Source organism: Danio aesculapii, chromosome 5, assembly GCF_903798145.1.
Source record: "Danio aesculapii chromosome 5, fDanAes4.1, whole genome shotgun sequence".
Lineage (NCBI taxonomy): Eukaryota > Metazoa > Chordata > Actinopteri > Cypriniformes > Danionidae > Danio > Danio aesculapii.
This window is the reverse complement of record NC_079439.1, coordinates 38,788,508-38,804,358: the sequence shown is the minus strand read 5'-3', so window position 1 is coordinate 38,804,358 and position 15,851 is coordinate 38,788,508. Positions and strand designations below refer to the sequence as shown.

At 36.0% G+C, this 15,851-nt stretch overlaps 1 protein-coding gene across 4 annotated transcripts in view; it reads right to left on the bottom strand.

The window, feature by feature from the left end:
* The window catches only part of klhl13 (kelch-like family member 13), a 91,845-nt gene extending 77,146 nt beyond the window's left edge, over window positions 1–14,699 (bottom strand). Inside the window, exons 1-2 of one of the 4 annotated variants that reach the window (XM_056458152.1) lie at window positions 14,621–14,699; window positions 4,025–4,114 (exon numbers count right to left, since the gene is read on the bottom strand). In XM_056458152.1, the coding sequence (XP_056314127.1) occupies window positions 4,025–4,089 (65 nt within the window). In that variant the 5' untranslated portion in view covers window positions 4,090–4,114; window positions 14,621–14,699. Of the gene's footprint in view, window positions 1–4,024; window positions 4,115–14,227; window positions 14,406–14,620 lie in introns of those variants that run through there. The other 3 variants (XM_056458154.1, XM_056458153.1, XM_056458155.1) reach the window with 3 other exon arrangements.
* Window positions 14,700–15,851: the final 1,152 nt, after the last annotated feature.

Below are 15,851 nucleotides of genomic sequence, written 5' to 3'. Positions count from 1 at the left end.
TGGCCAGCACATGCAACTGCCCTTAGTCACAATTTGGCCATTTCAATAAAAAAAAAAAACAATAATTAAAACATAATAATAATAATAATAATAATAATAATAATAATTAATTCTGCAGAATTTTTCTAGCCTCTTTGGTTAAAAACAAAAGTACATTTTAAAATTCTTGGATATCAACAATAGCCCAAATATATTCATATTAATTTAATATGGTCCACTTCAGGTGCTTCACACCTTTTTATTGCTCATTTTTATTTCAGAAATAAGGTCCAAGATTTAGAATAAAGTTACCTGTAAAATGTTTTCTCTGTTTAAGAACAATACAGTAGTGAAAGAAGACTTATCTTACATCAGAATATAGTCCCACCGAAGCAACAGCCAGCAAATGATTCCGTTTGGTCATTATTTATGATGGCACAGCAGTCAAAATAAGACAAATGAGCTCATTGTAAAATTCTGGTCCTTTGTCAGTGAGGGGTGGGTCTTCAGAACTCCCCTGGCTACAGGCCTGATAAGTTAGAACATGTTTTATGCTTATAGTAAACATGTTTTAATAGAATTTTGGCTGAAAAGCGCACCTCCAGGTGTTGCAGGCGCAGGTCAGATTTTCTCCAGGTCATAATTTATTTTATTTATATTAATTTATGAATGATTATACATGTCCAGTTTCATCTGGAATGCATCCCAGATTACCTTCTGAAGTGGTTTGAGTGATCGGATATCTGATCAGAATAAAATGAATGAAGTGACCAAACAGCCTCATAAATGCAGACGTGATGGGAATATATATTGAATACAAATATATAATATTAATTATATAATAAATATATTATATAATACTGAATTACATAAAATAATTAAAAGGACAAATGCTGGACCTTTTGGCCGCGGGGGAGACCTAATAGATGGCCGATGGGCAACACGATACTGAGCCGGCATCGCCGATCCTCCGCCCCGCCACCTGTCGCAAACCCCACTCGCGAAAAATACACAATTAGGCCCCGTTTACACTAATACATCTTAGTTTTAAAATGGCATTTTAGAACGAAAATGATTCACATCCACACAGTGTTTTACCTAGCATTTCTGAACAGCTGTCCGTCTGCTGAAAACGCACATCACATGACCACACACACACATACACAAACACACACGCTGTCATACGATCGTCTCAGCTCCAGAGCAGTGCACGTCGGACAGTTTATCAAGGATGTACCGCTGGATAGTTGTTAAACGTGATATTTAATTCATCTTGTCTCTATCTAACGACTCTTTGGTCTTTTGAATACATCAGCTAATTTGTCACAGCGTCAGTAAACTGCTTCAATCTTTCACTTTCACACTTGTGCTTAGTAATTTTAGTAAAACCCCAGATACTGTTGGTTGTGCACCTTTTTTACCGATTAAGTTTGTGGACGACACCGATCGCTCTGCCCATTCAGTCCCGCGTACGATGCCAAATTGGTCGACAACGCCTAAATCATACCGAGCCCAATTTCTTTAAAATAAATGCCACTTTTAGAATACATTACATAACAAGAAGACATACATGTTTACATTTGGCTTTAGTGACCAAATCCTCAGAGAGCACTTTGAGCGACTGTTTTTTGGCTACAAGTTTTGTAAATCATTCCTCCAACAGAACACAGAAATAGCCCTGTCAATACTTTCCTACACACCAGCTGACTGAGTCTTAGTCCGATGATCTCAAGAGTTTGAGTCATCACAAATCCTCATGCCCACACGCTCGGCCCTTAAGTGCCAACTTGGCATGTGAAGACACAAAACAAGACAAGTGCATGTAACATTTCAGCAGGCAGGAGTTCGGCTCTGATCGATGGAATTCACAGTTGCCTTCGTTTTTTCTGTTGAACAAAATAACAGAATCCATCGGTGGACGTGCTACGCTCACTTTAGGAGCAGTGCAGTTTAATTGAGTATTTGGTGTTTATAGAGATCTCCACTCGTGCTGTAATTCTACTGTGATTTACACGTCGCAGACAGCAAACAATCAGGAATGACTGTAGAAAACGCACATCTCAGTCATCTGCCTGCCACGACACACACTTATATCATCTGTGTGAGAGTGAGAACTAGTCAGAAGTTTTCTACGACAGCATGAAGTTAGTGGGAAAGTGGAACAAATGTAATTAGTAGTGCTGTCAAATGATTAATCGCGAATAACTGCAAGCCAAGGTAAAGTTTGTATATGCATAATTTATACAGTACAATTTATACTGTATACTGTATTTTGTATCAAAATAATTGAACACAGACTATCTACGATCTATGATTATTGATTGAACATCAATGTTGAACAACTGAAATTAAAACACACATTGCCTGAAACCAAATGTGCCTTTGTTCTTATTAAAAAAAGTGAACATAAGTAACTTTTGGAAACAAAATAAATTATTTTCAAAGTTTTTCATTTTAAAAGTAGAAAATAAGCAGTATCTCTTCTAAATTCTCCATATTCTATAATTAATTTGTAAACGTTCTTGCATCTTCTGTAAACAAAGGTTAACAAAAAAAATAATTTTAATGAAATATAAAGTATGCCGTCTCAAGGCATCTCTAGCACAGCTTCGTCAAATGTCAATGTAGTGCAAAGTAACACAATAGTAACAAACAGAGCAGGGTCACAACATGACTCCACACACGGTAAGGTAATTAGAAAAAAAAAATGACCTGGAAATATTTTTCGATTATTGGTTCTGAATGTAGATTTCGATTAAATCGCCCAGCCCTAATATATACATATATATAAAAATATACTATATTTTAGACAATATAATAATGCATATATTGATATACACAAAAATATACATAGTATGCACAAAGATATATATTGTAAATATGAACTTTTATTTGGGATGCGATTAATCGTTTGACAGCACTAGCAATTAGTGATTATCATAAGGTGTCCATTTTCAAGAGCCTTTATGTCAGTTATCTGTAGGGGTCAGCTAAAAAGGAAACTAAATGGACATTGTCACTGGTGCAATGAAGTATATGGAAAGGTTATCATTCGAGCTTGATAATCAAACATAATATTTAGTGTTTCTTGATGTATTTTAAAGAGATGCATCAACCATAAAATGTCTTTTTTTTATTTTTTTATATAATTTAGGTTAAAGGGAGATTTCACCCCCCAAAAAAGTATTTCCTCACCATTTACTCACACTCAAGTGTTTTTCAGCTGTTTGAACACAATACATGAACACAATTCTGAAAAACATTGGGGAAAAAGCAGCCATTGGCATCCATAGTAGGAACAATTATTAGAGGGTCTCTCCAAACCACCAAAGTAATCGAACTATATAAATTATATGGCATTTGCTTTAGGACAAACAATAACCAAAGACATTTACATTTTAATTAAAAAATTGAATGAAAAATCTAGTATTTTTATATTTAAGAACATTCAATACAGTAATAATACAATTTGATATGAAAATACCACATTTCTCTCACATATACCATGCTCAGTGTTGATGACAGCTCCGAAAACACTTATCGTTTTGGCAAATTGTTATGGCACCATTGCAAACCAGTCACCATTGTAAAGTGCAACAGCTAAAAAAAAAATTCACAAACAGGCAAAAAAAAAAAAAACTTATTCGCAGTCTGAGGGTAGTTGCAAGGTAGTTTAGTACCAATATGTAGTCAAGTCACCAACAGAGAAAGCAATCTGCATTGTAGGATAGAACAGAAGTTCCTTTTGAACCAACTGAGACACATAGCATGATGGATATCACAGATTTAACAAAGTTGTCCTTAATAACAGTTCACATAAGACTAGTGGAGGTGTTTGGGAAAGAGAGTGCATGTAAAATATTCAACACAGAAAAAACAAAGCTAACCAGGAGGACCATGTCCAGATAGGGCACAGGATAAATGAAAACGCATGTGGCTCTGCACAGGGATGATGTACAGTGTAGAGACTGTGAAGTACGTGTGTGTGTGTGTGTGTGTGTGTGTGTGTGTGTGTGTGTGTGTATAGAAGAAAGAGATGACATACATTGCACAGTACCTGTCGTGAAGTCCAATGGACATGGTGTCTCCTCTATGCACAGGGTGGTCCATGCCCAGGCACAAAACCCCAGAACACCTGCAAAACATCAGCAGAAAGACAAGACAATCAGGAGGTATGGAAATAACCCAGATAATGATGAAACTAGGCTAAATGACATTTTCAGAATAGCTGACCATTTTTACATTCAGACCAAAAGATTAAGTCATCATCAAGCACTCCATAGACTGTTGTCCAGTCAAAGATCATGTTCATGCCTGTGACATACTCTTGTACCCTTTTTGATATGTTTGCCCTTTTGATTTTAAGCCCAATTTGGCTGGGCTTATGTACAGTTGAAGTCAGAATTATTAACCCCTTTGAGTTTTTAAATTATTTTTAATTATTTCCCAAATTATGTTAAACAGAGCAAGGAATTTTATGCATTTCTGATATTAGTTCTTCTGGAGAAAGTCTTATTTGTTTTATTTGAGCTAGAATTAAAGCAGTTTTTAATAAATAAAAAAAACATTTTAAGGTCAAAATTATTAGCCCCTATAAGCTTTATTGTTTTTGATAGTCTACAGAACAAACCATCATTATACAATAACTTGCCTAATTACCTGCCTAGTTAACCTAATTAACCTAGTTAAGCCTTTAAATGTCACTTTAAGCTGTATAGAAGTGTCTTGAAAAATATCTAGTCAAATATTATTTACTGTCACTTATCACTTACTTATCATGTCAAAGATAAAATAAATCAGTTATTAGAAAGGAGTTATGAAAACTATGTTTAGAAATGTGTTGAAAAAAATCTTCTCTCCATTAAACAGAAAATGGGGGAAAAAATAAACAGGGGGGACAAACAATTTTGACCTCAACTATACAAACAGGCATATAACAATTTTAAACTTTAGTAAGAAAGTTACTATAAAGAAAAAAAGTCACCACTGAAATCCATTAAGACTACAAAATCCAATCCCAGTCCTGTTTCAGAAAAAAATACTTTTTTTTATTAATTAGCTTTTATTTTGTTGGCAGGGATTTAAATTTTTTAACTACCTTGGCACCATTTTCTCAGGTTTGACATACAGAGCAAACTCTCTTCTTCAAATTCATTTTCTGCTTTTAAACACTGCAAGCCAAATTAATATTTTTTGGGGTGTAATGGTATAGATAAGAGTTTATTTTTATGCAAATATTGAGAGATTTGAATGTGTGAAAGTGGTGGTTTTTATTTCTTTCTTTGTGACACTACACACACAAAAAAATAATGCATCAAAATGCTGTTGATAATTTAGTAATGTTAATTTGTAATGTTCAGTGCATATTTGAATTATGATGGCTGGCTCCTTTACTTAAAAGCTCAGATTTAATTATCATAATTTGTTTTGTTGACAGAGTTTGAGGTTTACCGTATCATTATTTTTCACACCTTAAAATTTGCTTTGATTGTTCAGCATTTACACTTAACCATTGCAACACACTTTGTAATATTTTATCAAGTTTAAGAGTCTCTTTAACACTTATGTTTATTTTAATATAAAGAAATCAGATATTTTGTTTTAATATTTTTGTTTTTTGTAATGTTTGTAAAGTAATGTTTATAATTTAAAATAAAGTGGTCAAATAAAAAAAATCCCAATATTCCTAAATGTTTTGTTAAAAATATTAAATAATTATCAATATCAAATGATATCAAACATGTGAATGATATCGTGATCTGTTTTTTTTTAATATTGCCCAGCCCTAGAGGAACCCTGCATTTTTAATCACTTTTCATAAAACTGTAATTATAACCATATATATTCTGTTTATTTTAAATAGCATAACGTAAACAAACTTTAATTTAAAAATAAAATACATTTTTGGTAGGTAATCATCAGGAAGAAATGAGAAAAAAATAATAATAATATACGTAATATTTCATATACTTTTATGATCAATCGCTTTTACAGACACTTTTGCCCTTCAAGGACCTATGTGTAAACTTTAACAAATCTAAAAAACAAGATCCATTTTGTCCATTATAGCCATTCCCTTTACTGCCTCTGTCTCTATTTGCAGTGGAACAACATATGGCATTTCTATTAATATTTGGCTGTTCATATTTTTGGGGCGTTGTCTACCCTCTCCCCTTCCTCTCTTCCGCCTGATGAACAGACAGGAAAGAAAATCATCATACAACATTCATCACGATCAACCACTTCACACATTCCTCTCTCACAGATGCAAAACAAAAGAGAGTGACAGATGCTGAATGTCACCTCTGTACAGACACTCTCATCCTCTGACACTCTGACCAGCTGGAGTGGAGAACAGCTTTTTTCCTGCAAAAGTGCACAGCTCAAAGATCAAAATGCAAACTTGCTTGAAGAATATACTTGGAGCAGAAGAAAGGCAGCAGAGGAGCATCTTTAAGTGGGTCAGAAAACTATTAAAGGTGCCATATAGCTCTATACATATAGGACTTCAATACATGATGCATATGGAAAAAATCCAATTTATAAAAAGAAAAACTGTCGATTCACATTTAATCATTAATATGCATGCCATAGGCTGCATTTGATTGGCCACAACATTTCATGGTTAAATTACAGCAATTATATTTTTAAACCTTATTTTAAATTGATCAGAGATTGTATGTACGTGGGACTTTGGCATAAAGATAGCTCACTCCTTCTAGCTAAAATAAACCTCTATTAGTTCAGTTGAAAAGATTGTCATTTAACAATAAATCTACTCAAGTCTTAGTCAGCAAATTGACAAAACTAGTAGGAAACATTATTATTAACCATGTGAATGAATATACAGTTGTGTATTGTACTTCATTTTATAGCTGAGAGAGAGAATAGAATAAAATAGTAGTGGGAGCAGTGGAGACTGAAGAACACTTCCTGCTCCACTGTTAGAAATATAGAATTATATATACATTCACCAGCTACTTTATTAGGTACACCTGTCCAACTGCTCATTAATGCAAATTTCTAATCAACTCAATGCATTTAGGCATGCAGACATGGTCAAGACGGTCTGCTGTAGTTTAAACCGAGCATCAGAATGGGGAAGAAAGGTGATTTAAGAAACCTTGAACGTGGCATGGTTGTTGGTGCTAGATGGGCTGGTCTGAGTAAAACTACTGACCCACTTGGATTTTCATGGAAAACCATCCCTAGGGTTTACAGAGAATGGTCCAAGAAAGAGAAAATATCTAGTGAGCGGCAGTTCTGTGGGCGCAAATGCCTTGTTGAGCTCAGAGGAGAATGGCCAGACTGGTTCCAGCTGATAGAAAGGCAACAGTAACTCAAATAACCACTCGTTACAACCGAGGTATGCAGAAGAGCATCTCTGAACGCTCAACACATCCAACCTTGAGGCGGATGGGCTACAGCAGCAGAAAACCGGTGCCACTCCTGTCGGCTAAGAACAGGAACTGAGGCTACAATTCCAACAGGCTCACCAAAATTGCACAATAGAAGATTGGTAAAATGTGGCTGGTCTCATGAGTCTCGATTTCTGCTGCGACATTCACATGGTCAGAATTTGTCATCAACAACATGAAAGCATGGATCCATCCTGCCTTGTATCAACAGTTCAGGCTGGTGGTGGTGGTGTAATGGTGTGGGGGATATTTTCTTGGCACACTTTGGGCCCATTAGTACCAATTGAGCATTGTTGGCTACTTCCAGCAGGATAAAGCTTCATGTCATAAAGCAGGGGTGCCCAAACTCGGTCCTGGAGGGCCAGTGTCCTGCATAGTTTAGCTCCAACTTTCTTCAACACACCTGCCTGGACGTTCCTAGTATACCTAGAACGAGCTTGATTAGCTAGTTCAGGTGTGTTTAATTGGGGTTGGAACTAAAATATGCAGGACACTTTAAAGTGTCAGTTCCCTCTAAAACTTTTAAATAATTATTTTTCACTTTGTTATTATTTCCTCACTCTTGTAGTTCAAAAACAAAAAAGTATTTTGCTCATTTTCAAAATGCAGATTAATAAATCTTTTATAAATTAAGAGATTCGTTCATTTTCCTTCGGCTTAGTCCCTTCATTTTATCAGGGATCGCCACAGCGGAATGAACCGCCAACTTATCCAGCATGTGTTTTAGGCAGCGGATGCCCTTTTCAGCTGCAACCCAGTGCTGGGAAATATCCATACACACTCATACACTATGGTCAATTTAGTTTATTCAATTCATCTATAATGCATGCCTTTGGACTGTGGGGGAAACCGGAGCACTCGGAGGAAACCAACACCAACATGTGGAGAACATGCAATCTCCACACAGAAATGCCAACTGACCCAGCCAGGACTCGAACCAGCGACCTTCTTGCTGTGATGCGACAGTGCTAACCACTGAGCCATTGTGTCGCCCATAAATTTGAGAGATTTCTGTCTTAAATCTTTCAGAGATTTTAGTTTTCAAGTGTGAGTGTAAACACTGGGTAAATAGCAGTGAAGTTATGAGCCAATCTCAGTCATATCTATTGAACAATGGCCAATCAGTGGTGTTAAAGAAGCTGCCCAATAGGAAAAGGATGTTTTTTAAATTTCAGCACCGACTGATACTGAAGGTTGTACTTTTGGCAACCCTAGTCATCCTGACCATGAAAAAAATGACCACTTCTCCATAAAACAGCTGCGAAACAACTGCATCTTCCTTTATTCACTGAACTTTTGACATTTGTTAAATCCATATTTTAGGCTCCTGCTTCCCCGAAGTCATCCCCTTGTCCAGCCAATATAGGATGAGCACTTTTGAAGGCTCCACACCACAGAGAGAATTTCAGCACTTCAGTGGCTTCTAGAATTCTTCCTCATTGCCGTGGCAACCACTGTGTCTTAGCAACAGACAGAGGTCAAAGAAGAACAAGGATAAGCTGTAATAAACAACCTGAACGGTACTACACTACGAGATGTTCGGGATTAGTAGGTCTCCTTATCACCTTTAAAAGGACTAACGCTCTCTGACGCTCTCACACTTTAGAATCTCGTGAACTTGTCAGCCACACTTTTCAAAGCGTTGCAAAAAAGAAACTTTGATGTACGTTAAATTCAGTCACTTTCTAGAGTTTCTTAGATTACCCTTTATTAAAATGTAAAATGTAGTGACCTCTAATGCAAACTTGTCTCGTCAAAGTGGGCCTGCACAACTGACAAAAAGGCATATGATTTTTATGACTCGCATGGCAGCTTGGAAAATACAACAAACTATGCTAATATGCCTAGGATTAGGGTTGTGTGCTACGACTAATTGGATTTGTGTGTAAACAGTTTTTGTAACTGATAAGTAGGGCCAGACAGAATCTGTGGACATGTTTTGCTACCTCTGCTGAGAATTTTTAAAAAAACTGTGGATTTATGCGGAATTATTTTGGTAGTATGATAAATAAAATCGTAATATATGAAATAAAAAAATAATACCTTTTTAACTTTTATCTAATGTTTACAATGCAAAACCATTAAGATCCACTTTATTTGGCAAACAAAGCAAGTCTCTTATACATTATATATATACACTCAAAAAACAAAAAATATTACTTGTTGTAAATAAATCATGAACATTTTCATATAAATAAATACAATTCTGTGGCTCCTGGTCAACTGTAATTCAGACTGGACATTGCATATCTTTGCGATGTGAGTATTGCGAATGCGCACATTGCGATATCGATGCTGAAACGATATATTGTGCAGCCCTAGTTTACACACACTTACACAAGTAAATAAATAGACTCAATGATGGGCTAAAAGTGCGTGCAGATTTCATGTGGGCCTTAGGGCGCTTTCACACCTAAACTTCTGTTTCGGAACCTGTCTCATTTCCCCAGTTAGTGCGGTTTGTTCGACATATGTGAAACTAACAATCGCGCTCGGATGTGGCCCAAAACAATCGGTCCGAGATCGCCTGAATGAGGTGGTCTCGGCTCGATTGAAACGAACTCTGGAGCGGATCGATTGTAGTGAAAAAGCAATACGATCCGAACCAGGCTATATCACAGTGTATTATGGATATGTAATAGGCATACGGCTATATGAAGAGAGAATTGAGAGTAGGGCGGGTTGTCATTCCTACTGGCAAATGTGCTTTTCATGTCAAATACAAAAGTGAAAGCATGCTAATTGTTTATCTGTTAGGAAAATTGACCAAACAGCAGTCTTGGTTTATCTGTTATTTCTCTTTATAATGTAAAGCCTGGGGCGATGCAGTGGCGCAGTAGGTAGTGAAACATGTGATGGATAAGTTGGCGATTCATTCTGCTGTGGCAACCCCGGATTATTAAGGGGACTAAGCTGAAAAGAAAATGAATGAATGAATGAATGAATGAATGTAAAGCCTATAATGCACAATACTAGCCAACGGCTGTGTATGAGAAAGTCTTACCTCTGATTTATATTAGGTGATGATGTCTGTGGGTGTTACCATTAAAAATTAAAGCACAGCTTTTTGCTTATGATGTTTTTTTGCTCATCGCCATAAATGAAAAAATGGACGCATGACAGCTGAGCGAGACTCTGAAAAATAAACCCTGAAACATTGACCAATGTGAGGAGAGTTTACTCGCACGTGACTTGTTTTAGCTCTTTTGGTCCGTTTAGAAACTTTGCTGTGTGAAAGCGAACCACACCAACAACAAAGAGCAACAATGTAACAATTTTAATCCTTGTTTAGGAACAAATCAATCGATCCACAGGTGTGAAAGCACCCTTAGTCAACTAACTCAACAATACAGACTGGGGGAAAAATCTTTTTGTGTAATAACATACACATAAAACACTGTATATATTTAATAACATCTGTTCAAAATAGGTAACAAATATGAACCTGAGGTGATTCCTACACTTTAAATGTGATTGGTCGAAAACAAGGCGATAGGGAAAGCACCTGGACAGCGGTAACAGAGTGAGCAGTGCTAACACATGCTCATGCAGAGTCTGAACCGGTGGCACCATATCGCTGCTGAGATCAAACCGATTACTGCATGCCATCCAGGTCCTCCTCCAAAGTGACAGAATAGATGGCTTTTTTTTTTTTACAAAAGCTCAATCACATCTTCATTCATGAACCCTCCATTGTCATCCCTGAAGAAAGCGCTCCAACACAACCCATTTCTGTTTCCTTCAAATTCGGAATAGTCACACACCTTGATCCTGCACTCAATTTCAAGCTCAACACAACAGACACATTTCCCCTTTTGGGAAAAAAAAGCTTTTTATTTTAAAGCGTTTTATTTTTACTTTTTTTTTTTGTTGGTGAATGAAATGTAAAAATTATGTTGAATTGAATACATTTATCTCATATAGCTGACTACTGTTTTCAGTGTCTACTTGTAGGAGCTAGTGGACTAGATCCAGACATCACTAATAAGGATGTAATGACTATTTGGTAGATACCAATACTGATATTTGTGATCCATTTAAAAAAATAGCTCACCAAAAAAAATTATTTACTCACCCTGAGGCCATCCAAGATGGTCAAATTTTGTTAAAATAAACTAAAGATTAAAGAAGGTTTTTAACTGAAACCTTAGCTTCTGTGAGTCATAACATTTAAGTCCACTGCACTTTAAGAGTTAAAAAGCATACAGGAAAATCTCAATTAATACCCGTGCTTTCTGTAGAGGTTTTATCAAGCAAAATGATTGGTCTGTGGAAGAGACAGAACATTATTAACATCCACAGCCCTCAGCAAATGATACTGAGTGCATTCATCACAGACTGAAGCGCAAGCCTTACTGAAATAATGTTGTAACTAATGTTTAGTTTCTTCCATAAAACACTGAATCACAGTTTCAAATATTGTAGTGAGAGACAGTAAATTAACAGAAATGTTTAATTTTTGGACGAAATTTCTCTCTGAGATTGAACAGGACCAGTGGTTAGCACTGTAGCCTCACAGCAAGAAGGTCGCAGATTTGAGCCAGTTGTCATTTCTGTGTGGAGTTTGCATGTTCTCCCCCATGTTCGCGGGGGTTCCGTCAGGTGCTCCGGTTTCCCCCACAGTCCAAAGACATGTGCTATAGGTGAACTGAATAAACTAAATTGGCCGTAGTGTATGAGTGTGAATGAGTGTATGGGTGTTTCCCAGAACTGGGTTGTGGCTGGAAGGGCATCTGCTGCGTAAAACATATGCTAGAATAGTTGGTGGTTCGTTTCGCTGTGGTGACCCCTGATAAATAAGGGACTAAGCCGAAGGAAAATGAATGAATGAATTTAACAGGACAACGTTTCTATTATTATTATTATTATTATTGTTTCTTCATTTTGTTTAGGCAGGTATGCAATTGTTTTACTCAAAGGTAAATGCTGCATCATGCGAGAAATATTATATAGCCATTATACAATTGGCTTCCATAAGCACCACTAACAAATAAAGAATAAATAAATAAAGTTGGCTGATAGAATGCTGCACCTTTAAACTGTGCATTTCAATATCACCCAGACCAACTTCGCTGCTCGGACAAGAGGCTATTCTTCTTCCGTAATGTGATACCGTGTTGTTCATGCCATTACTCAGAACTGAATGTAAAGCTGGAAATCAATGCTGGATTAAACACAGCAGCAGCATCAGACCTATTATAACCCTGTCAAACGCAATATGGAAAATCAATACCAGTGCATACCGGACTGTCATTTCAGCCATTGACTAAACTTTCACATGACATAACTACCCTCATAAATAGAGCACACAACCTTGAATAGGTCACACGACTATTAAAATGAGAGCTGAATCACCATGTAAAGCACTGTGCGTCACCTAAATGTGTTTCTGACACATTACTACGCTCACTATGGTGTGCTAAACACCACAGCCCACAACCACAGCCCACCACATATCAGCTTCATCAGCTAGACAGACACGAAATTTCAATGTTTTTATCTCACAGCCTTTCCACAATCGTCTTTTGGGGTCCGAATAAGAGAAGCTTACCACATCCAAAAAAATATGTAGAGTTTTTTTAAAGCCGCAGACTAGGGCTGTGCGATTTGAGGAAAATATCTAATTACGATTTTTTGACAGATATTGCAATTGTGATTTGATTTACGATTTAATTCAAGCTTTAAGCTGATTTTAATTTAACTCGAGCTTCAGCTCAATGATTTGTAAGTCGTGGCAACAATTCTGCGATTCCTATTTAACATGTTTTTTTTCTTTCTTTTTTTTTTACAATAAAACTAAAATGTAGTAGTGCAACAGGATTATAGTCGTTAGATTTTTTTTTGTGAACCAACAATGTTGTGTGTGTGTGTAAACCATTATTTAAAAGAGTTATTCTTTAAATCACTTTATTATTTAAAACAGTAAAAACATGGTTAACCATTTGGTATAGCGACAGTCAATGGGTTAAGTAGGATAAATTTAAGAAAAATACAAAGAATTACATGATGGGAATTTTGAGTTAAATTCTATCCTAGAAAAAAAAGCCCCGGTTAAGAAGAGCGGAACTGAAGTCACAGGACCCATAAATGAGTATTCATAGTCCTGTTACTGGCTATATGTTGGTGTCTGAGGCTAATTTAAACAATATGATCCATTGAACAGCTTTCAAATAAAAAAAACTTAGGCGCCTGCAGTCACATCAAACCATGTGCTTTCTTTCAACAACAAAAAAGCGCAACAAATGACACTGCCAGGACAATACACAACACAAGACATACGATAAAATAAGGCTTCACCCAGAGGCCCCTGGCAGAAGAGCTTGTTTTTAGCCATTAGTGTTATGTTACTGTTGTCATGGCATATGAGCACATGGTGGCCCTTAGAGCCCCCCCAGCTGCTCTGAATCACGCTCTTAATAATTGAGCTCAACTTTTGTCACACTGTGACAGCTGGAGCAAAAGAGTAACCTAGAATGAGTTCAGAAATGACCAAAAACTGCCTGATAATGATACAAACAACACTAAACAGGAGCTTTCTTCGATTATTGTTCTTGTTTGACTCCATTCTGATACAAACACCCAAATATATATTATTTGAGCACATATACCTGTTTATATAACCTTTTAATTCCACGTTAACAAGTGTACTCAAGACAGCATCACAAAGAAATCTGAAATGTAATACAACTAAAGCCAAACAAAAGAAAACACCTCTCAGTCTCTAAAAGAACAGTGGGAGTAACTTACACAAAAAACAGCAGCTAATAAACTGTAGCGACTTTGAATAAACAGAAGCTTTACATCTTTCTGTTAGCAGCACTTGTACTGACCGTTGTTAGTTCAGACAGAGTTTGGGTTGGTAGTAGAGAGTCTAGTCGAGTCGACATGTCTGTCTGTCTGCTGGTGTTTGTGTAGGAACTAACACACTGACCGCGCGCTGAACGAGCCCTACGCCCGCCCTGACACCACTGTAGCGGCAGAGCCGGAGTCCTGACTGTAGCCCTGCTCCCGGTTGTGTCCGTTCTTGAAAGCTCAGCTCGGCTCTTTTGAAGAAAGGACTAAACCTAAAGCATGGCTTCCCATTCGCAGCTGCTACATTTAGCCTCAGCTGACAAGCTACTTTTCGTATTGAATCATGTGTATCTTTACGTGTGTGCCACTGATATGTCAGCTCGCCGAAAGGAATACTGAAAGAATAAACTTTTAAAGGCATTTCGACTTACCACAACCTCTGGAATTTACCCTTGTTTTCTTCTTAAACCCCCAAATCCACTCTACTCATGGACCTCACTAAGCCCCCCCCTCTCTTGTTTTTCATTGGCTGCGGCTTGAAGGGAATCTGTGCCGTACGCCTTTCTGATTGGTCCAGGATCGTGTCAATCAATTCTTGACACTAAAAACTTCCGTTACCAAAAGAAGTTCATGGCGCATGGATGCGCGCAGGGATTGGTTGTTTCAACTATAGGTGGGATGTAATTGGACGGTGATATATATATATATATATATATATATATATATATATATATATATATATATATATATATATATATATATATATATATATATATATATATATATATATATATATATATATATATATATATATATATATATATATATTTTTTTTTTTTTTTTTTTTTTTTTTTAAGTTATTATTAAACATTTCAAAAGTAACAACAATTAGAAAAATCCAGGGGATGACAACAATCAGGGAAAAAGAAAAAGTCAAAAAAATAAAATAAAATAAAACAAAAACATGTACGTGTTTGCATACATTAATACACTTAACAGTTTTCTTATTTCTCAGATTATAGATAGTTTTTATATAAAGCTTAAACTCTGACTTCAAGATAATAAATAATGGCTCGCAATCACTGAACTTGCTTTTGTGTATATGTGCATAAAAAGGTCTTCGGCATGACATCACTGTATTGCTTACTAATATGCTATAATATGTATAAATTATATAAGTATACATTAAAATTTCTTACATTTTTATTTGCATTTCTTGTGACATTTATTGTTTCTCTCTCTCTCTCTCAATTCAATAATTGGCATTATTATAATTGACAAATGTTTGCATGACAAATGATACAAATGTATTGTTAGCAATGTAATGTAAAGTTTACAATAAAAAAGAACATTATATATATATATATATATATATATATATATATATATATATATATATATATATATATATATATATATATATATATATATATATATATATATATATATATATATATATATATATATAAACATAGTAAAAAATAAACAAATTAAATATTAGTAGTAGTAATAAATAAATAAATAAATAAATAAAAGGATGGTGCAGTGGGTAGCACAATCACCTCACAGCAAGAGGGTCGCAGGTTCAAGCCCAGGCTGGGTCAGTTGGCATTTCTGTGTGGAATTTGCATGTTCCCCCCATGTTGGCGTGGGTTTCCTCTG